We start from the raw sequence: 22,233 nt of genomic DNA, 5'->3' as shown, positions 1-22,233 counted from the left end.
CCTGTCGGGAGGGAGGCCGGAGGGGCGGGGCGAGGCCGGAGGGGCGGGGCGAGGCGCGGAGCCCGCCGAGAAGGGGGCGTACGCCTGCGCGGTTGGACCCGCGTGTTGGGGCCCGGAAGACGTTCCCACGCCGGCCTGTCCCCCCACGCTTCAGGGCAGTGGTGGTTCGTTTCTCGGGTGTAGACCATGAGCTCCTTAGTGCAGGCCTGTCCTGGGGCCGTCTGAGTGCCTGGCGCCCGGCAGGTGCGCGGCGGCGGGACGACAGGCATCCTTTTGTGGGCTTAGCGAGCAAACCCGCGGCCGCTCGGGGCGCGGGCCCTGCCGACTGTGGGAAGGGGGCGGGGCCGGGGAGTCCAGGGGTCCCTCCCGGAGCCCCGGGAAAGGCGCCGTTGCGAGCGCGGCAGACGCTGCGCCTGCCAGAGATCTCCAGGGATAGGAGGCCTGCTTGGCGGAGGGCTGTGTGAGGGGAGCGATAACGTTTAAGGCTCTTGGGGCCGTTGGGCGGGGCGAGGGGTGCTGGACGCGGAGTTTGGGGTTTATGTCCGAGCAGCTGTGATCGCCGGTGGCGCGCGAGAGGTAATCTGAGGAAGGAGACTCCGTGACGTCAGCATCTGGAGCAGGCTGGCTCTGCTGCCTGGGTTTAGGGGAGGTTCCCGGAGCGCAGCCTGGAGCTGGGCCAGATGTAGTAGGAGGCCGGGGTGAAGTGCTTTCTGCTGCCGTCAAGTCACTGAAGTGTCCGACTCTGTGCGACCCCATAGACGGCAGCCCACTAGGCTCCTCCGTCACTGCGATTCTCCAGGCAAGGACCCTGGAGTGGGTTGCCATTGCCTTCTCCACCAGTATTAGTTTAGGGATTGCTATTTCTCTTTTCACTTCCCTCCCATTTCTAGCAGGTCTTTCCCTCAGGGTTTTTTCTTAGTTGTGAAGGCCTTTTTCGGAAACCTAACCCGTGGTTGGAAAATGCAAATGCCAGCAGGAGGTGGGCAGGAATTTAAGTGAAGTGACCAGATGTGGTAGCACTTGCTATGCATCCCCCACAGAAAAACGTTAAGTCCGACCCTCCTCGGCCTGCTTCTGAGAGCAGCCCCATCTTCCCGTGCAGGACCCCTTTGTAATAACTGCTGCAGTTTTGTGTCAGCCCCTGGACACAATTCAGCAGGTAGCTCAGAGCTGGTATTTAGCACATGTGACCCTGCACCATCCTGATGGTGAAACTATTGAAACGCTTTATGGTAAAAATTATCATAGTGATTGTATTGTTGTTGTTCAGTTGCTTCTTCAGTGCTTTGTGACCACGTGGACTGCAGCACACCAGGCTTCCCTGTCCTTCACCATTTCCCAGAGTTTATGCAAACTCCCATCCATTGAGTCGGTGATGCCATCCAGACATCTCATCCTCTGTCATCCCTTTCTCCTCTTCCTTCAATATTTCCCAGCATCAGGGTCTTTTCAGATGAGTCAGCTCTTTGCATCCAGTGGCTAAAGTACTGGAGCTAGAGCATCAGTCCTTCCAATGAATATTTAGGGTTGATTTCCTTTAGGATTGACTGGTTGGATCTCCTTGCAGTCCAAGGGACTCTCAAGAGTCTTCTCCAACACTACAGCTCAAAAGCATCAGGTTTTCGGTGCTCAGCCTTTCTTTATGGTCCAACTCTCACATCCATACATGACGACTGGAAAAACCATATGTGTGACTATGCAGAGCTTTGTCAGCAAAGTAATGTCTTTGCTTTTTAATACTTTGTCTACGTTTGTCAGCTTTTCTTCCAAGGAACAAGTCTTAATTTCATGGCTGCAGTAACTGTCCACAGTGATTTTGGAGCCCAAGAAAACAAAAGTCTGTCACTGTTTCCATTATTTCCCTGTCTATTTGCCATGAAGTGATGGGACTGGATGCCATGATCTTAGTTTTTTGAATGTTGAGCTTTAAGCCAGATTTTGCATTCTCTTTTTTCACTTTCATCAAGAAGCTCTTTAATTCCTCTCCACTTTTTTGCAGTTAGGGCGATATCATCTGGATATCTGCGGTTATTGCTATTTCTTCTGGCATCTTGATTCCAGCTTGTGCTTTGTCCAGCCTGGCATTTCACATGATGTACTCTGCATATAAGTTAAATAAGCAGGGTGACAATATACAGACAATACACTCCTTTCCCAGTTTGGAACCAGTTTGCTGTTCCATGTCCAGTTCTAACTGTTGCTTCTTGACCTGCATACAGGTTTCTCAGGAGGCAGGTAAGGTGGTCTGGTATTCCCATCTCTTTCAGAATTTTCCACAGTTTGTTGTGATCCACACAGTCAAAGGCTTTAGCATAGTCAGTGAAGCAGAAGTAGATGTTTTTTTCTGGAATTTTGCTTTTTTCTATGATCCAGTGGATGTTGGCAATTTGATCTCTTGTTTCTCTGCCTTTTCTAAACCCAGCTTGTACATCTGGAAGTTCTCAGTTCATGTACTGTTGAAGCCTAGCTTGAAGGATTTTGAGCATTACTTTGCTAGCATGTGAAATGAGTGCAATTGTGTGGTAGTTTGAACATTCTTTGGCATTGCCCTTCTTTGAGATTGGAATGAAAACTGACCTTTTCCAGTCCTGTGGCCATTGTTGAGTTTTCCAAATTTGCTGGCATAATAAGCGCAACGCTTTTAACAGCATCATCTTTTAGGATTTGAAATAGATCAGGTGGGATTCCATCATCTCCACTAGCTTTGTTCATAGTAATGCTTCCTAAGACCCACTTGACTTTGCACTCCAGGATGTCTGACTCTAGGTGAGTGATCATACCATCATGGTTATCTGGGTCATTAAGATCTTTTTTGTATAGTTTTTCTGTGTATTCTTGCCATCTTTTCTTAATATCTTCTGCTTCTGTTAGGTCCATACTGTTTCTGTCCTTTATTGTGCCCATCTTTGCATGAAATGTTCCCTTGGTATTTCTGATTTTCTTGAAGACTTCTCTAGTCTTTTTCATTATATTGTTTTCCTCTGTTTCATTGCATTGTTCACTTAAGAAGGCTCTTTTATCTCTCCTTGCTGTTCTTTGGAACTCTGCATTCAGATCTTTCCTTTTCTCCTTTGCCTTTGGCGTCTCTTTTCTCAGCTATTTGGAAAGCCTTCTCAGACAGCCATTTTGCCTTTTTCTTTTTCTTGGGGATGGTTTTGATCACTGCTCCTGTACAATTGTACAGTTACAATTAGCTGATATAAATTTTCATATAAACTCAGTGGTTTGTGCTGACAGGTTTAGGACATTAGTACTGGGGAATATGAATCTGCTGTTGTAACCACATCTGAGGAACATTCGTGGCACAGTTTGGTCTGTGCCACTGAAGGGACTGTGCCTAAGTTGTTTGTGTTAACAGAATGCAGATTGCTTTAGGAGAATCACTGACTTAAAATTTTGTCTGCCCAGTGTAAGTCTTTTAAATTATAGCAAGTATGCAGTGTTTTTATGCTTATATGCTTAAGATTGTATTATAAATATTAAGAACAACTATCTAAAGTGAAGAGATGACAAAATCTGGATATTTTAATATTTTTAAATGTAATAAATCTGAGTCTTGTTAGTCTGAAGAACTAAGAAGGAATTATAATAGTAGTCCCAGCCTGGAACTTGTTTTTTTTTTTTTTTTTTTTCTTCCATTTATTTTTATTTGTTGGAGGCTAATTACTTTACTGGAACTTGTTTTGATACTGTGCAATAATCTGCACAAAGTAAAACTCGTGTTAAATACATATTGTTGGGTTGGCCAAAATGTTCTTTGGCGTTTTTCCATGAGATGTTACAGAAAACCCAAATGAACATTTTGGCCAACTCAATACATAAAACCTGTAGTCCTGGAATAAAAAATGACTTGATTTTTTTTCAACCAGGAATTTGAGTTAGTGCTTATGACAAGTTTTGGCTACAAATAGTGCTCAAAAGTTATGTGTTAAAAGATCAAAGTGCTAAATATGTGCATTTCATCAGGATGCTGTTAAAACGTGGTTCAGGTGAAAAAATTTGTGATAGAACTTAATTTTGGGTAAAGCAATACAAGATCTAAATTAAGTAATTCTTGTATTTTTCTCAACAAATTGTATTTCTTACCACGTGTCATGCAAAAGAGTGTTGGCCTTTAATGAGAGATGTTTTAAATGGGATTATCAAGATTTTAGTTTTATGAGAAAATAGCTTAACTATTAGAGCTGCCACTGATCTAACAGACTATGGACTGACTGAATGTATGTGAACTGCTGTAGTCTGCCAGGCTTCTGTTAACAGAACACCACTGGCTGGGTGACTCTAAATAAGACTTGTATTTCTCACAGCTCTGGAGGCTGGGAGTCTGAGATATGGGTGGCGGGGGCGGGGGGAGCCAGCACCATGGGGTCCTGTGAGAACGCACTTGTGGGTTGCAGACTGCTGACTTCTCCTCGGGGAGAGCGGAGCAGAGAAAGCAGGCTCTCTCGTGACTCCGAGCGTGTGTGTGCTCGGTCGTGTCCGACTCTTTGGGACCCCATGGACTGCAGTCCGCCAGGCTCATCTGTCCATGGAATTTTCCAGGCAAGAATACTCGAGTGGGTTGCCATTTCCTCCTCCAGGGGACCTTCCTGGCCCAGGGATTAAACCCGTGTCTCCTTCATTCTCCTGCTTTGGCAGGTGGGTTCTTTACCACCGTGCCACCTGGGAAGCCCAAGATGTGTATTTGTTTAAAATTTTGCAGATGGCTAGAATCCATTACTGCCACGGGGTGAAGAAACTGCAGGAGTTACATCAACTCCTGCTCCGTGTCTGAAACAGTGGAGCTCTTGGCGGCCATTCCTCCGACAGCTCTGCTTCCTGAAAGCAGCGTGTCGGGACTGTTGGGCACGGGCGGGTCACAGCACTGTAGTCGGTGATGGAGAACAGCTCAGCCGCGCAGGGCACCCGCTAGGGGAGAGGGGGAGGCAGCCGGCTGGGAGGACGCCTGTCCGTGCAGCTGCTGTCCAAGACCCTGGCTCCCCTGCTGAGTTACGGCCCCGCGGAAGGAATGAATGCTGATGTCTCAGCTTGCATGTTGGAATGCCCTCCCAGGGCAAGGCCGGAGACCCCCAAGAAAACACACAGTGCACTGGCTGCTACTCTGGGGCCAAACACCAGCTAAAAAGTGAGAGCCTCGGAGGAGAAGCGCTGGTGTTGCTAAGAGCTTGTTAGAAATGCAGGTTCCCAGGCCCAAGGTCTGACTTGGAATCGGTGCAGAAGGGGCTGAGGACATGGTGTTGCACCAGGTTCTCAAGATGAGTCTTACAGCATGAGAAGAAATGACCGACGTCCACCCTTCCCGCCTCACCCAGCCCTGATTACCTCCCGAAGGCCCCACCTCCTGAAACCATCACGTTGAGGGGGAGGGTTAAGGCTTTAACGTGAATTTTGGAGAGACACTCTGCGACCCCTATGGGCTGTAGCCTGCCAGGCTCCTCTAGTCCACGGGTTTCCAAACATAGGCTTAGTTTGCATGACAAGCAAAGGAAACTTTGAAACAGATGTAGATAAAAAGTAGGTACGCTGAAGCAAAGTGAAGTATCAGTTTCAGGAGAGAAACTTGTGGATTGTCTAATCAATAATATAAAAAGGGTTTTGGTGGGAAGATGAGTGATGAACTTTTTGGTTGAATCTTGAGATTTGGCTAACTGCTTTGTGAAGCTACACGGTTTGAGGCTGAACACAATAGTAAATTAAGCCTGCTGGTTAAAAGGTACTTTGGAAGTGATTTTTGTGATTTAGTTGTAAAAAAGAAAAAAACAGAATATTTGAGTCTCAGACTGTTTGAGTTGCCTGGAGGTTCTGTGGAAGACCCCAAGTGCAAAGCTGTTTTTATTTGAACTGAATTGGAGCTCAGAGTTTTCCCCAGCAGTGGTTTAACATCACAACTGCCTGCCTGAGGGAGTGAATAATGCTTAAGCCAGAAGTTTAAAGGAGAAGGAGGGGAATGGGCAACCAGGGGTCCAGGGGCCCTTGAGAAGCCCTAAAGCATCGGCTCTTCTGGAAGGCCCTGGCTGTAGGGAGACCTGGGAGGCGCTGTGCTGTCTCAGGGACCTCGGCCCCACGGCAGGCGTGAGGGCTGAGCAGAGCTGCCCAGGGCGGGGCCCTCTGGGGGCCCTCTGGGGGCCCTGTCTGATCACTAGCTGGCCACTGAGCGTCTCCACGGAGACGTCAGTGCCCTCACATTGCTTTGCAGAGTCAGTTCAGGTAAATCAACAGACAGCAACGGAAACTGAGGCCAGCCTTGGGGAGGGGAGCGAGTCTGACTTCCAGAGTCGGTACTTTATGTTACTTAGAATACCATGCTGTCAACGACACGTGAAACATGGTAAGAAAGAAATGACAGGGAAATACGGTATACACACAGGAAACAGGAGCCGCCCATAGAACCCATCCCTGAGGATACCCAGGCGTCGGACTTGGCAGACCAAGACTGAGTCGGCTGTTTTAAACATGGACAGAGTTAGGTCAGGTCTAGAGACTTAAACATTTCCCTGGTGGCTCAGTGGTAAAGAATCTGCCTGCCCATGCAGGAGATGAGGGTTTGATCCATGGGTTGGGAAGATTCCCCTTGAGAGGGAAATGGCAATCCACTCCAGCATTTTGCCTGGGAAGTCCCACGGACAGAGGAGCGTGGCAAGCTGCAGTCCAAAGGGTCACAAGGAGTCGAACACTACTGAGCAACTACCCCCGTGTGCACGTGAGAACACTGTCTCACCAAATAGAGAGTAGCAATGCAAAATAGGGGTTTGGGAGTAAAAACATAACTGAGGTGGAAAAAAGTCACTTAAGGGCTTAACAGACTTCACTAGGCAGGAGGGAGAACCCAGCCTCACGGGCAGGTCAGTTGAGATGATCTGGAGGCAGAGGAGAGCAAGCAGAGGCAGTGTTCGGTGGTGGCTGGTGCTGAGGGCAGAGAGGCCGAGGGAGGACTCCGTCTGCTGCCTTGGTCTTGCTGAGGGCAAGGAGGCCGAAGGAGGACTCCGTCTGCTGCCTTGGCCTTGCTGAGGGCTATAAGGTGCGTTTCGTGTGCGGTCAGGTTCCTGGTGCCCCACAGCGTGTCGCTGGTCACGGGATGGACCGGCCTCCGCGGCGTCCTGCTGGGAGGTCTGCCACTGGCGGGCGTCATGTTGCAGACAGCGCCTTGGCTCGTGTGTGGTTACCTTCTTGACCATCTGTGTGACACCTGCATCCCCTCGGAAACCACATTCAAAGTAAACAATTTCAGTCTCATTTACGTAGAAGCAAATCATTACTAATAGTCACTCATTACACTTCACTGCAGTCTAGTCACATACATAAGTTTATGGGTTTTTTTTTAAATAACATGACACAGATCCTATTGTTCTGGAAATAAACTTACTAGAAACTGCTCTTCCATGTTGGATAAATGACATGTATGCACGGGTGACTCATGCCTCCAAAACCGTTCTGAGGAACTATGGGACCAGCTTGTGTCTGCCTCCTAGGGGCTCAGCTTGGATGGGCAAGAAAGCCAGACGGGGGACACTGTTGTAGCCACGCGTTCCTGGAAACACACTCAGAAGGACAGTGCGGATGGTGGAGGGCAGTTATTACACCCGCAGGCCCAAGGCAGTCTCCTCTTAGCCAAGGACCCCGGACGGTTTTTGTGAAAACCTTACATACCGTGTGTACGTGCCCAAACCCACCTCCCCAAATTCCCTGAAACTAGTCTGAACAAAGGAAAAGAAAGATACAATCAAAGTTAACCCATGATTCATATGCCTTAAGCCTAGGTAGTTAACAGTGGACAATTATCAATAGGCCTGTGGTCATACCCCAATAAGCATAATAGAATGTATGATTCTATTTGGTTACACAGATAATTAGGGTATTCTTTTAGACAGAGAGATTAGCTACGTGCCCTGGGGCTCTTCCTTCCCGGGGCCTGGTTTTCCAGTTGGTCTCTCGTTTCCAGAGATACTGGGCATAGAGCTCAGTCCACAGCCTGGCCCAAGATGGAGCCTGTTCCGTTTCCTCCTTCAGCATGAACAACAGAACAATCGATGAATGTTGAGTAAGACAGCAGTTAACAATGTCATCGGGAGGGTTTGAGGGTGGCAGATTAAGTGGCAAGTTCAGGGCCAGTGCAAGAGAGGAAACCGCCTATAAGCTCATGAAATCCAAGACTTGGCTGAGCGACTGACCTGCAGGGCGGGGGCTGCCGTTGCTGCAGCTGGGCCTCATGACACCTAAAACCAGGCGCCAGGAGCCACCGTTTCTCACCGTTGCGTGTTTCTGCTCGTAAACCTCATTCTTCCCGACTGCATTGCCTTCTTTCATGAAGCGGGAAAAATAAGCGTCCTAAGGTACAAGTGTCAACTCTCACGTGGGCTCACAAGTGCAGGTGAGTCCTGGGGCCTTGTAAAGAGTGAAGTGATCTTGGGTGTGCAGTGTGGGCTGCTGGGGCAGAGTGAGTCAGGGTTCAGCCTGACTCACCCCAGCCTGGTGCCAGCGAGGGACGTCAGCCCAGGCCTTCAGGTTTTCTGAGAGGCCCGGCGTCTCGGGCCGGCCCCACCCAGGAGGGCAGCAGGGTCCTCGCAAGCCCGCTCGGGCTTGTGGTCCTGAGGCGTCTTCTCCCCCGCAGCAGCCACTGGGCGCGGGGTGAGGGGGACGTCGGGTCCGGCCAGGCTCTGGGTCTCACCAGGGAGGAGGGAGGAGACGGTGACGGGGTGGAGGTGATCAGAGCAGTGTCTTCTTGCTGGTGGGAAGACGGGGTCTCAGCAAGCACGATGCCCCTGTTCTGATTATAAAGTAACTCGGCATTAGAGGTGTTAGAAGGTGCGTAAATGCACAAACAAGTGATGGAAAATATCCCGTCTGGAAATATCTTGTCTCTTTGTACCGCACCTGTTTGCAATGTAATCGCGACCACATGTCTTTTTATGTAATGCTTTTACATCTTAAATTAGTCTTGATTTTCAAAAGTTTTGATATTTAGATACGTATTTTCAATGTTACTGTGTACTATCTTCCTTGTATTACTAACATCTTTTCCCCATAAACCATATTTGAATATTCTACTCTTGGGAGGTGCCTCCAGGGAGTTATATAGTGGTGTTACAGCCACGGTGTTATATAGCGATTTCCCTGAAGTTAGGGGTTTAGAGTCTTCACTGTTTTTTTTTCCTGTTACAAATCACACTGGGATGAATCTCTTCATGACCAAAATGTTGCCTACATACCCTCTTATTATTTCTTTGGGATAGAACTCCGGGAGTGGGAGTTTCTGGGTGGGTCAGCAGCTGCAAATATTTTCCCAGTCCTGGGCATGTGTTGCTATGTTTCTTGAAGATGAGCTGCACCTGGTGTGACTCTGAAGCAGGTGATAATTTTAAACACGAAAAGCCGGTGTTCTCAGCTGGAATGGAAGAGGGCTGTGTGCGGGCCTCTCGGGGTGCAGGCTGACCTGGCCTGCAGGACCGGCCGTACCGCCTGGAATATTCCCACCCTGTCCCACGCCTCCCCCGTGCCTGTGGGTCCTGCAGGCGGTGCCGTCGCTCCCCACACGTTCCAGCCCCCCGAAGCCCGCCAGTGTTCCCGACCCTTCCGAGTTGGTCCCCGGCCAGGGTCCTCCTGCCCTAGGCGGTTGGAACCCACAGGACGAGAGTGAGTCAGTTCAGAAGCAAAGGAAGCCTTTGTCTTGAGAAGGGGCAGCGTGAGCCGGAGCCCCCGGAGCCCGTGCTCCCTGGCCGGCTGTTCTTGCGAGGGGGGGGCCCGCGGTGCGGGGTCTGCGCCCCGGCGCCACACGGCGCGGTCGGTGGACCCCAGGACCTCCTCTGAGGGGACAGGTGCGTGGGCCCTGCATGCGGCTTCCTGCAGGCAGGTGAAACTGGGCTAAGCATGAAGGAGAGAAAACAGTTGGAGCTTTTTAATTACCAGGTCCTACTGGTATTTCCCGGGAGTTGGGTGACGGCAGCGGGTGCAGCCCAGGGAGCCCCTGACCCTCTGCTGGCCCCCCGAGTGCAGGGGCTGCTCCCGGCACCTTCTGTGGGGGCACCGGGCCGGCGTCTTGGGAGGGGGCGTCGGGGCTCCACCGGCCTCCCGACGGGGTTGGGTTCCAGGGGAGAGGTGCCCCGAGGTGCGGGCTGGCTCAGCCTCCAGTCTGGGTGCTGCCCTGCCCCTGGGCTCTGAGAAGCTTCAAGCAACGGGCACCGGGGGCTTCGGGGCGCGTCTGCTGAGGGAGTCGGGCCCCGGGAGCTGGAGGGCTGGGGCAGCCCAGCATCCCGCGACGCTTCTCCGTCCTGAGTGGCCGGGCTCCGGGGGTCGGGTCGGGGGCCAGGTCAGCTGCTCTGCCTTGCCTGTCTCCTCTCCAAAACCAGTTTGCTCCCAGGAGGAGGTGGGGGCCACCCAGGGAAGTGCTGAAGACCAAAGGGGGCGCGTGCGTTCTTGTGAAGAGCAACTTTGACCTAAGGGGGCCTGATGCCAGGCGCCCCGCGGCGAGAAAGGGTCACCCAGTGCCGGCGGCTCCCAGTGGGTGGGTCCAGGCCCGTGGGGCAGGGCTCACCTCCACCTTTGAGACCCACTGGGGTCTCTGTGCTCAGCCCAGGGCGTTGGAGGAGCCCCGTCGTCTGGATTCTGAGCTCAGGCTCTGGACTCAGAAGGCGCAGCCTCAAGCCCAGGTCTCTGACGGACCCCGGAACCAAGGGCAGGTAGCCTAGCCCGAGTCGTGCTCCCCTGAGCTGTGTCCGGCGCTGAGCACTCAGGGCAGGGAGGTGTGTGACGCAGTCAGCACGCCGGGCGCTTCCTCAGGCGTCCATCGGCTCAGGAGTTGATGGAAAGGAAAATCAAGGTCACCCTCTGGCTTCACAAACCTGCTCCGCGTCTTGCTTCCTGCCGTGTTTGTACAGAGTCCTCATGTTCCCAATTCCTGGAAATCCGAACCCCCCTCGCTGCTCTGTTGTGGTCTCACGTCTGCGTCCACCACTGACCTCCGCGGCGCCTTCTGGCCCAGCGTCCACTGCCAGGACGCATCGCCCAGTGACTGCCCTCCCGCACTCCTGGGCGGCCCCATCCAGCCCACCCGCCACAGGCTTCTAGAGCTCACGTGTCCTCCCCAGTGTCTGTATCACTTATGAGTAGGTCTGGCTGCTTGTTCCAGAAAAGCCCAAATAACAGCAGCTCGGACAGCTGGCTTCTCCGTCAGCGGCCAGGAGCCTGGAGGCGGCTGTGTCAGCGCGGCCGCCAGGCTCTGTGGCCTCAGAGGCCCAGGCCCCTCCTGTCACTGCGCTGTCGCCTGCGCCACCTCGTCATCCAGGAGAGCTGCTCACGCACCAGCCTTGCAGCTGCCTTCCAGCCAGCCAGCAGGACGGAGGAAGGGGAAGTCACACTCCTCCGTGTAGAGACCCTCTGCAGAAGCTGTGCGCACACACCTTCCACGCAGCTCTCACAGGCTGGAGTCCAGTCCCTCCTCACACAGGGGAGGCTGGGGCCTGCATCGCTAAGCCTAAGAAAGATACGCAGCAGGAGAAGCGTTCACATGCAGCTATACCTGGGTCAGCACGTCCAGGACCGAGACGGGAGCTGGGTGCCTCCACAGGCTCCCCCAGGTGCGTGCCATTCCAGCCTCTTGTCCAGATCTGCACATTCTGAGCTCCGCGTGCGCGGAGGCACGCAGCGTGGGGCCTTTCGTGTCTGTCTGTGAGAGGCGCCTGTGCGCGCAGTGATCGGCTCTCTAAGAGCACTCGTTTCGGCCGTGCTGGGTCTCCGTGGCTGTGCGCGCTTCCTCTCGCTGCAGCGGGCAGGGGTTACTGTGGTCGCAGTGCGGGCCTCTCATTGTGGCTGCGCTTGTCTTGGGCCCGGGCCCGGGCGCACAGGCTCGGCTGCTCCGCGGCCCGTAGGGTCATCCCGGACCCGGGGTCAAAGTCGTGCCTGCTGCACTGGCAGGTGGGTTCTTTTCCTGCTGAGCCACCAGGGGAGCCCCCCACATTCCGCCTCTCTTCCCGGACGCCCGCGCAGCATCTGACGAACGCGTGCGGTCTCTCAGCCGCCACCGAAGTCAAGCCACACCAGAGTTGGGTCCAGTGTGCCTCTGTGGTCAGCGCCCCCCACCAGCCCCCAGTCCCAGCTCCTGCCGACCGCAGACGGGTTTTCTGTCCCCACGGTCTTACCTTCTCCACGCCTCCACACGAACGGGAGCGCGTCGGCTCTGCGGCTGGGCCCTCCGGCTCGGCCGACGCCCGATTCGCCGAGTTGCTGGCGCCTGTGTGTGCCGAGCTTGCCTCTCTAGCTTTGCAGGCCCACCAGCTGCATCCGAGAACTCCAGTTGTTCTGCAGCCTCACCAGCCGTTGCTTGGGTCAGGTTTTTAATAAAATTTCAGTCTTCCTCATGCGGCGTCCTACTGTGTGTGTCTTACACGGAGGATGTTGCCTCACGGTGCCGTGCTAGCTTCTGTAGGACAGCGTGCGTCAGCCACACGCGTCCATGTGCCCTGCCGCCCGCCAGGTCGTCAGAGCGCCGAGGTGAGCCCCGTGCTCCCCGCTGGCCGTCTCACACGACGGTGTCTGTGCCCGTGCTGCCCCCTCAGTCCCTCCCACGTCCCCACCCGTGTCCTCAGGCCCGGTCTCTGCATCCGTGTGTCGGTTCCTGCCCCGCAGATGGGGGTGTCGGCCCCGTTTCCCTAGATTCCATGCACATGTGTTACTGTATAGTGTGTGTTTTTCTCTTCCTGACGTACTTCACTCTGCGTGTGTGTGTGTGTGTGAGTCACTCAGTCGTGTCTGACTCTTTGCGACCCCGTGGGCTGTAGCCCACCAGGCTCCTCTGTCCGTGGGATTCTCCAGGCAAGAACGCTGGAGTGGGTTGCCATTCCTTCTCCAGGGGATCTTCCCAACCCAGGGATCAAACCCAGGTCTTCCACATTGCAGGCAGATTCTTTGCCATCTGAGCCGCCAGGGAAGTTCTCCACTATATAACAGGCTCTAAGTTCTTATCGTGGTTTAAAATTACATTTTCCTAGTGACTCATTCTAGCCTCTTTTCATGCATATTTGCCATCTGTAGATGTTTTTATTTATTTATTTTTTTTTTGGTTGACTATCTTCAAGAATTTTGAGTATTAAAACAATGGATTGTTTGGATTTTCTTACTGAATTTTGAGAAGTTCTGGCTAAAGATCCTTTATTATCAAAAGCAAGAGAGTTCCAGAAAAACATCTACTTCTGCTTTATTGACTATGCTAAGCCTTTGACTGTGTGGATTACAACAAACTGGAAAATTCTTAAAGAGATGGGAATACCAGACCACCTTACCTGCCTCCTGAGAAATCTGTATGCAGGTCAAGAAGCAATAGTTAGAACTGGACATGGAACAACAGACTGGTTCCAAATCAGAAAAGGAAGTACATCAAGGCTGTATATTGTCACCCTGCTTGTTTAACTTATATGTAGAGTACATCATGAGAAATGCCGGGCTGGATGAAGCACAAGCTGGAATCAAGATTGCTGGGAGAAATATCAATAACCTCAGATATGCAGATGCCACCACCCTTATGGCAGAAAGTGAAGAAGAACTGAAGAGTCTCTTCATAAAGTGAAAGAGGAGAGTGAAAAAGTTGCTGTAAAACTCAACATTCCGAAAACTAACATCATGGCATCTGGTCCCGTCACATCATGGAAAAGAGATGAGGAAACAGTGAGAGACTCTTTGGGGGCTCCAAAATCACTGCAGGTGGTGACTGCAGCCGCGAAGTTAAAAGACGCTTGCCCCTTGGAAGGAAAGCTATGACCAACCTGCTCAGTGCCCTGTCCAGGCCCCCTGGTCATCCCCCAGATGGACGGTTGCCTCCAGGTACACTCCTGGGGGAAATTTAAGACACTGTTGACACTTTGGAAAACACGTCCAACTGTTCCTCAATGACTAGATGACTGATGATTAGATGTCAGAATTAAATGAGTGACTATGGCTTAACCGTCAAACGTTGTCCTGTGAGCTGTCCCGAATGCTTAGTCACTCAGTCGTGCCCAGCTCCCTGCGGCCCCGTGGACTGGAGCCTGCCAGGCTCCTGTGTCCGTGGTTTCCCCAGGCAAGAATACTGGAGTGGGCTTCCACACCCTCCTCCAGGGCAATCTTCCTGACCCAGGGATTGAACCCGCAGCTCCTGTGTCTTCTGCATTGCAGGTATATTCTTTACCTGCTGACCCAGGAATTCCATGCTTAAATATAAGCCCCGAAGAATTGAAAACAGATGTTCAAACAGAAACTTGCCCAGGAACGTTCATAGCCCCACTATTCACATGAGTTAAAAAGAGGCGGCGGCCCAGCCAGTCAGGAATAGACAAATAGGAAATTCCCTGGCGGTCCAGTGGTTCAGACTCTGGGCCTCCACTCCAGAGGGCTTGGGTTTGATCCCTGGTCGGGGAAATTCCACATGCCTTGGTGTGACTGAATAAAGATAAAAGGGATCCATTCTTATGGCGGTAGCAGAAAGAAGTGAGGTGCTGACTCTTCCTACAACGTGGCTGAGCCCCGAAAACATGGTGCTTGGCGAAAAGAGAGTACCAGGGGACCACGCTTGTGCGAAGTGTCCAGAACACGCCGCCCAAGAGACAGAAGTCAGGCTAGTGTTTCCCGGGGGTGGGGGGTGGGGATGGAGGAAGTGAAGGGGTGCCTGGAAAGTGTGTGTGTTGGGGGGGGGTCTCTTTTTCTAACGAGCACAAGTAGGCCAATTTCAGCTCCTGTTTATATCAGAGGACACAGGAGCGGAGATCTGCGGTTGGTAGTGAGGTCTGTTCATCCTAACACCACAGTCCCAAGTGTCTCCTCCCTGTTATTTCCTTCTCTCCTTGGGATTTCATTTCAGACTGATAAAAAGTGTCCTACGCTTGGTTGTTGTGATGGTTGCGCAGCTCTGAATACACCGAATCACTGTGCATTTTCAGTGGGTGAGCATTGCCATGTGCGAATTTAATCTCAAAGCCGCTACAAAGCTGCGCTGGCCCATTTCTTCTGCCAATGATCTCTCGACTCCTCAGCAGAGGCTTGGTTTCTTTTCTTTGCTGGAAGTTCTCCCTTTTGACGCCCACCGGCCTGGGCTTGGCAGAAGGTGTTTCTGGAAGCTGGGCGTACAGTTGAAGGGCTGCCATAGCCTAGCATGTCTTCCATCTCTGGACCCTGAACTCCTCCATCCCGCCCCTGCTCAGCTGTGCCCCCTGCTGGCTGTCCCGGGGGCCATTTGCGTGTCCCTGCGGCCTCCCTCCCCAAGCTGGGGTGATGGAAAGACACGCAGCAGGCTGATCGGGGACTCGGCCCTCTGCTTGCCTGGCTGAGGTGTAGGAACGGAATAAAACCTGCAGGATGAGGCTGGGAGGAGGAAAGGGGACTGCAGCTGGGTGGTGGGGAGCCAGGCGGGGGAGGCCAGCTGCAGGTCCCGGCAGCGCTGGGCTTTGGCTAACAGCCACGGCCACACGTCCCGTCCATCTGCCGGCTGTAGGTCAGGCCGGCCAGGCCAGGGGCGCAGGGACCAGGTCTGCAGCGGAAGCCAGGCCTGCACTGGGTGGCTCAGCCTGGTGGGCCTTCCTGGGGTCCTAGGGGACGGACGGGAGGGGCCGGGGGGACCCCCTCTCCCCACAGGAGGGTCTCGGTAGGGGTGGGGTGAGCTGGAGGGTAGGGGCTGGGGTAGAGGGAGGTGGCTGCCCTGGAAAATACAGTCTCAGGCCTTCTCCTGAACTTCCCAACGCAGAGCATCTGGGCTGGGGCCTAGGTCCCTAGGTTGCCCACCCCCAAGAGATTTCTGTAACCCTAGAGGCCTCAGTGCAAGACTTGCACTTTTAAAGGATGTGGAAAACACCCCCCCCCAACAGAAACCAGCAAAGACTGTAACTCAGACCATCTAGCCATTTAGCTCTTGATGCAGAAAGTTTGCTTATTACTGCTGTAAACCCTGAAGTGTGGGGACCACCCCGCCCACCGAGTGCTTCCTCAGGTTCCAGCCTCCTCCTCCCGATTGTCGGAGAAAGGCTGGTCTTTCAGGTGTAAAGGGAAGTGAGCTCGGGTTGGAGGAAAGGAAAGTCGTGTGTGCCCCGTGGGGACCTGTCCTGGACACGGACGGGAGGGTGTAAGGTGGCTGAAAAGCAGCCTCTGTGTGGGGTGCACCTGTCATCGCGGGGCCCACGTGGGGGGGCTCAGGTCGGCTCCCCGACTCGCCGCCCTGCGCCCAGCCTCGAAGCCCCCGTGTCCACCTTGCCCCCTGCCTGGCTCATCGCAGCCCCCGGACGACTCCCTGGAGGACTGACTCCCTCACTTCTCTCGACAGGGTCGCTCTGAGTGTCTGTCCGACACCAACATGAACAAAAGCAGCAAGTTGAGTGACCAAGGCCACACAGTGGGCGCCAGGCCGGGTTAGTCCAGGGAGCTCTCGCTGTGTGGGGCTCACTCCAAACAAGGTTCGAGAAATGCTGTAACCAAATTATTACAAAATGTATCGTAAAAGTAAAAGGAAGTATAGAGAAATGGGTAAAAGATGCCATGGAAACTCCGATGCCGGGAAGGGTTGAAGGCAGGAGAAGGGGGCGACAGAGGATGAGATGGTTGGATGGCATCAATGGACATGAGTCTGAGCAAGCTCCGGGAGTTGGTGATGGACAGGGAGGCCTGGCGTGCTGCAGCCCATGGGGTCGCAGAGAGTCAGGCACGACTGAGCGACTGAACTGAAACACCCAGGACAGACAGATACTACCCCGTGTCGTACGTGGCGTGGATCAGAGTCACTGAGGCCCGGGAACGCTCAGAGGGCACTGAGCCCGCAGAGCCGCCCCCCTGCGTCGTGTACCCCTCCCTCCGGCCGCCGGCCAGGTCCCGGAGTCCTCCCCCAGACTTGCTATTCTGTTTCACGAGGCCCCGTTTCTGAGTCACGCAGGGCACTCGTGTGTGTGTGTGTGTGTGTGTGTGTGTGTGTGTGTGTGTGTTTCCAGTCCGACCGCATGGTGTTGCGCAATTTCTGGTTTGCTGCCAGTCTGCACTGGGTGCTGCATTTCCGAGGTTCCCCCCCCCCCCCCAGAAGACGCGTGCCTGCTCTTTTTTTTTTTTAAGGTAGAAACAGGATGTTTACTTATGTGCAGAACAGCTCTGAAAGTTTACAAAAGAATTTAGTAGTCATAGTTGCCTTTGGGGAGTAAATTAGAAATCTGCTATGAGGAGAACCTTACTTTTCTGCTGAACATCTATTAAAAATGTTACATTTTCCCTGCCAGGTACATGTATTTCTTTTAGCTTTCAAAAAGTTAATCAACTTTTGAGAAACAACCATAGCAAAATAGCAAGGTGCTGTTAGAAAAAGAAAAGGCAGGAAGGGGAAATGGGCTGTTTATGGCTAAAACTGGGGAAAGAGGTGGGTGAATTTTCTCCCTAACTTGTTTCTCTTTGTGTTTTCTCCCTTGAGCCATTTCTCATTGTCTCTCCTTAATTTGTGGTTTATTTGTCAACACTGTTTTTCTTTCACCTCACAATCCCGTTATGCCCACCTTTCCCTTCTCCTCCTGGAAAAGGAAGTGCTAATAAATGAAAACAGTGTTACAGAGGAAGAAAACCTTAGAATGGCCCCAAAATTCAGGACACTGGAAAACAGGCCTTGGCGCTCAGGCACTCAGCCGTGACTGACTCTTTGTGACCCCACGGACTGTAGCCCGCCAGGCTCCTCTGTCCATGGAACTTTCCAGGCAAGAATACTGGAGTGGGTTGCCATTCCCTTCTCCAGCGTGCCTGCTCTGATCCGCTTCACCTCTGTGGGGTTTGCAAGCGGGACCGTGCCTGGACGCTTGTGCATTCTCCTGTCGCCGCTGGGCGCTGGGTCACTTCCTGACCCCACATCGCAGAAACCCTGCTGTCAGCGTGAGCTCAGGCCACTGGGCTGTGCCTCCGGGGATGGGGGCGACCCGGTGATGCCAGGCCGCTCCCCACGGGGGCTGCTCGCCCCGCCTGCACGTCCCCCACGAGGGCCTGCCCGGCGTCCCCGGGGGCTGCCCGCGCTCTGGCCTGCCCGGCGTGAAGTGGCCGCTCCCCCCGGGTGGACTTGCTGTTCCCCGAATCCAAGCGGATGAGCTCCTGTTCCTGGTTTCCCGGCCCCTCCAGGCTCCCTTTCTGTGAAGCCTGCTCATCCCTTTCCCTGTCCTCCCACATTTTTTTTTTGCTCATCCCCGGTGCAGGCTGCCTCTCTGGGGGTTCAAGCTGCTCCAGGGCCCAGCAGTCCAGGCGGTGTCCCCAGCAGGCGCCCCCCGCGGCCCTCCGAGAGGGGGCGAGTCCTGCCTGGCGTCCCGGCTCCAGCTGCGGCCTCGCTGTGGAACGCTGCCCGGTGCCGCCGCCAGGGGGCGCAGCTGCTCCACGGACCGCTCGCCCCCCGCCGCGCGAGGCTCCGGACCCGGAGGGCGCGGGGCGGGCGGGCGCCCCAGGAGGGAACGGCCGGACAGCCCGCGGAGTCGGCCTGCCCGGCCCGGCCAGGGAGGCCCCCTGCCCTCACCCCGCCCGCCACGGCCTTCCCGAGCGGGGCCGGGGCACAGGCTGCCCCTTCTGTCCGCCCCCACTCCCGCTGCCGTTAGGGTCACTTTGCTCCAGGAAGCGAGTCACCACACGGCGCCTCGGGGGTGGTGCCAGCCTCCTCCTCTGAGTCCCGGGGCCCTTGCTAGAGCCAACTGGAGGCCGCCCCGCAGGCGAGGGGGCCTGTCTCTCTGTCCCCGCAACCTCGTCCCCGGACTCCGGGGGTCCAGGCTGCGCCCCCCGCCCCGCCCCGGGGCACTGGCCACAGCAGCCGCTCGTCTCAGGTACCCGCAGTCTCTGCAGCTCTGGGGCCTCAGCCCGGAGAGCGCCCGTCTCTCCCTCTGCTCGCTGGGGGTCTTCTGTGACTGGGCCCATCTCCTCTGGGGCTTCGGCTGTCCTGGGGACGGGACCACCTCCTGTCCTTGGCCCCCGCCACCCCCCACCCCCATGTCCTGGCCCCTGGGCCTGTCTCCTGATGTCCCGGAAGACGGCCTCCCTGACTGATTCCCGCCTGGGGAGTCCTAGCACCACCCCCCCTCAAATGAAAGCTTCCCTAAATTGCAGTAGGAGAAACAAAGTGGGAGCAACATTTTATCAGTGAGATCGTATTTAATGATTCATTGTGAAGCGGCTGCTGCTATAAAGTCAGTGAGAAGGATGATGCTTCAGCCCCCAGATCACTCCCCCAGCCCCACCCTGTGCCCCTGCTCAGCCCCAGACCATCCTGTCTCACACGGAAGAGAACCAGCAACGGTCCAGGTTTTATGAGTCCCCCCACTTTCCCCCCAACACACACTGGGACAGCCTTCAACTCAGGTGAGAACAGGGCAGACAGGGAAGCATTTGAGGCCGGATTGCTAACTCTGTCCAACAAGAAGAGCTTGCTCAGTCTCTAAGTTGGGTCCTACTCTCTGCAACCCCCTGGACCGCAGTGCACCAGGCTCCCCCGTCCTCCACTGTCTCCCAGAGCTCAAAGTCACGTCTAGATCCAACCAGTCCAAACTAAAGGAAATTAACTGTGAATATTCATTGGAAGGACTGATGCTGAAGCTGAAGCTCCAATCCTTTGGCCACCTGATGTGAAGAGCTGACTCCTTGGAAAAGACCCTGATGCTGGGAAAGATTGAAGGTGGGAGGAGAAGGGGATAACAGGATGAGATGGTTGGATGGCATCACTGACTCGATGGACATGAGTTTCAGCAAACAGCTGGAGGGCAGAGTTACAAATAAGGGCCAGAGGAGCCGCACCAGGGCTGGGTTATCAGCCCCCCACCTGGACCTGGAGGGGCAGGGGCCTGGGGCTGGGGCTTTAGAGCATCTCAAAGCTAATTCCCATCCCTCCCTGGAGCTCCAAGTTCCCCTCCAAGGGGGGTGTCCTGGGCACCCTGCTTTGGGGGATGCTGACGACGACGATAACGAAACTAGCAGCAGCTACACAGTGTAGCCCGTGACGCATCTCTCGGGCGCTGTGCTCAGCGCTTTCTCCCTGATTTCCTTCCCTTCCTGCACAGGAGGAGAACCAGGCTTCAGAAAGGTAATGCCGCCAGGACCACACAGCGTGCTGAGAGGCAGAGCTGGGCCCAGAGCCTGGATGCCAAACCTGGCACCTCTAGAAAAGTGCGTGACCTGCCCACGGGGCACCCCCCCCAATCCAGGGGAACCTGGCAGCTTCCACTCTGGTCACGTGGGTGGAGCAGGGGCATCGCCAGGCTGGACACCCAAAGACCACGTGTGTGCTGGGAGCCGCCATGGCCGCCTGGGGTACACCCACAAGGAGACGGGTATGACCTCGCCCTCTGAGAGTCTGGCCCACACAGGACAACCCACCCTGGGTCTGACGGCCTTTCATGGTGACAGAGGCAAGTCTCCAGTTAGCTCTGGCTTCCATGGACCGGCCCCTCCTGCCTGGGGCAGCAGCAGGAATGTGGGGACATGGGGCGCAGGCTGCCCAGTCCTGGGCTCCAAAATCACCGCGGACCATGACCACAGCCATGACATTAAAACACACTTGCTCCTGGGAAGAAAGGCTGTGATAAATCTAGACAGTGTATTAAAAAGCAGAGACATCACTTTGCCAACAAAGGTCTGTATAGTCAAAGCTATGGTTTTTCCAGTAGTCATGTATGGATGTGAGAGCTGGACCATAAAGAAGGCTGAGCACCAAAGAACTGATGCTTTTGAACTGTGGTGTTGGAGAAGACTCCTGAGAGTCCCTCAGACTGCAAGGAGATCAAACCAGTCAATCCTAAAGGAAATCAACCCTGAATATTCATTGGAAGGACTGATACTGAAGCTGAAGCTCCAATACTTTGGCCACCTGATGCGAAGAACTGACTCATTGGAAAAGACCCTGATGCTGGGAAAGATTGAAGGCAGGAGAAGGGGATGACAGAGGATGAGATGGTTGGATGGCATCACTGACTCGATGGACATGAGTTTGAGCAAGCTCTGGGAGTTGGTGATGGACAGGGAGGCCTGGCGTGCCTCAGTCCATGGGGTCGAAAAGAGTCGGACACGACTGAGCAACTGAACACCAACCACACAGTCACGCGGCCCTGCTCCAAAGCTGTCTACGCTGGTCTCCCCTGGGGAAGTTAGAGGGGATCTACTGGCTATTCCTGCTTAAGTAAGAGTCTTGTGCATGTGAAGCCCTTGGGAAATTGGTGAAGGACAGTGAGCAGAATGCACTCTTTGGATGCAGTGCGCTTCCAGAAGAAGAGATGACGAGTGAAATAGACGGGTGTCCAAGGGCTGTTCAAACAACATTCCTACATTATGTTTTGGGAGAAGGCTGTTTCCCGATGCTGCTCAACTGTGACTGAAGCGGGCAGCTCCGTCCTTATTCTCCGACCTTGGGGAAGACATTGCAAAGGCAGTGTCCCCTCTGTCTGCATACCCTACATCACCTGCAGCGCCCAGCAGCGCTGCTCTGCTTGGGGGCCACTACGCATGCACACGCACGGGTCCCGGGTGACAGATGCACGTGTGGACCCCCCACGCCCAGCGCCTCCTCCGCAGATACCACAGGAGGCCCCCGGGCGGCGCTGGCCTCAGCGCCCCCCGCCCTCCTCCACCAGATCCGATGGCGGGGGGATGAGGTCGCGGGGGTTCATCCTGGCAACCAGGCAGACGTCGTAGCTGTCGTGCATGAGGACGTCGACGGCTACCACGTTCCACTGGTTCTCCCAGGGGTCCAGCTCCAGGATCTCCTTGCAGATAACCTCGTGGCGATCTGAAAAACAATAAAGAAGGGTGGTACTGAATGCAGAGGTTGTCGCCGCCGTTACACAGCTTCCCCTAGAAGGCAGCGTGCACCGAAAGTTGGCTACCAAGCATGAACATCGCACTGCGGAAGACGCGGCGCTCCTGACGTTTAAGGAAGGAAGCAAGGCCGTGCGAGACCTCACATTCAGGCGTTGTTCAGACAGGCGACGGCTGAGTTGTACACACACTGTGGAATGGTCCCACAGTCAAGATATTCACACACCCCTCACCCCACATGGTACCTGTGTGTGTTGAGAACACTTAGCAAATCTCAGGTACACAATACAGTGTTGTTTTCTTTCTTCTTTTCCTGGCCAAACGGCTTGTAGGATCTTAGTTCTCTGACCAGAGATTGAACCTAGGCTGCAGCTGGGAAAGCGCCCAGTCCTGACCACTGGACCGCCGGGGGCTCCCAGTACCGTCAGCTGCAGTCCCCGGCCAGGCCTTAGATCCCAGAACGCCCTCACCTTGGAGCTGGAG

General features: G+C 54.4%; 1 protein-coding gene across 1 annotated transcript in view; it reads right to left on the bottom strand.

Moving 5' to 3' along the window:
• Positions 1-19,081: 19,081 nt before the first annotated feature.
• The window catches only part of KBTBD12 (kelch repeat and BTB domain containing 12), a 53,974-nt gene continuing 50,822 nt past the window's right edge, over positions 19,082-22,233 (bottom strand). Inside the window, exon 6 of the mRNA XM_020881060.2 lies at positions 19,082-21,721. Within this exon, the coding sequence (XP_020736719.2) occupies positions 21,540-21,721 (182 nt within the window). The 3' untranslated portion in view covers positions 19,082-21,539. The remainder of the gene's footprint in view (positions 21,722-22,233) is intronic.

This window comes from Odocoileus virginianus, unplaced genomic scaffold (assembly GCF_023699985.2).
Source record: "Odocoileus virginianus isolate 20LAN1187 ecotype Illinois unplaced genomic scaffold, Ovbor_1.2 Unplaced_Contig_3, whole genome shotgun sequence".
Lineage (NCBI taxonomy): Eukaryota > Metazoa > Chordata > Mammalia > Artiodactyla > Cervidae > Odocoileus > Odocoileus virginianus.
This window is presented reverse-complemented; position numbering and strand designations above follow the sequence as displayed.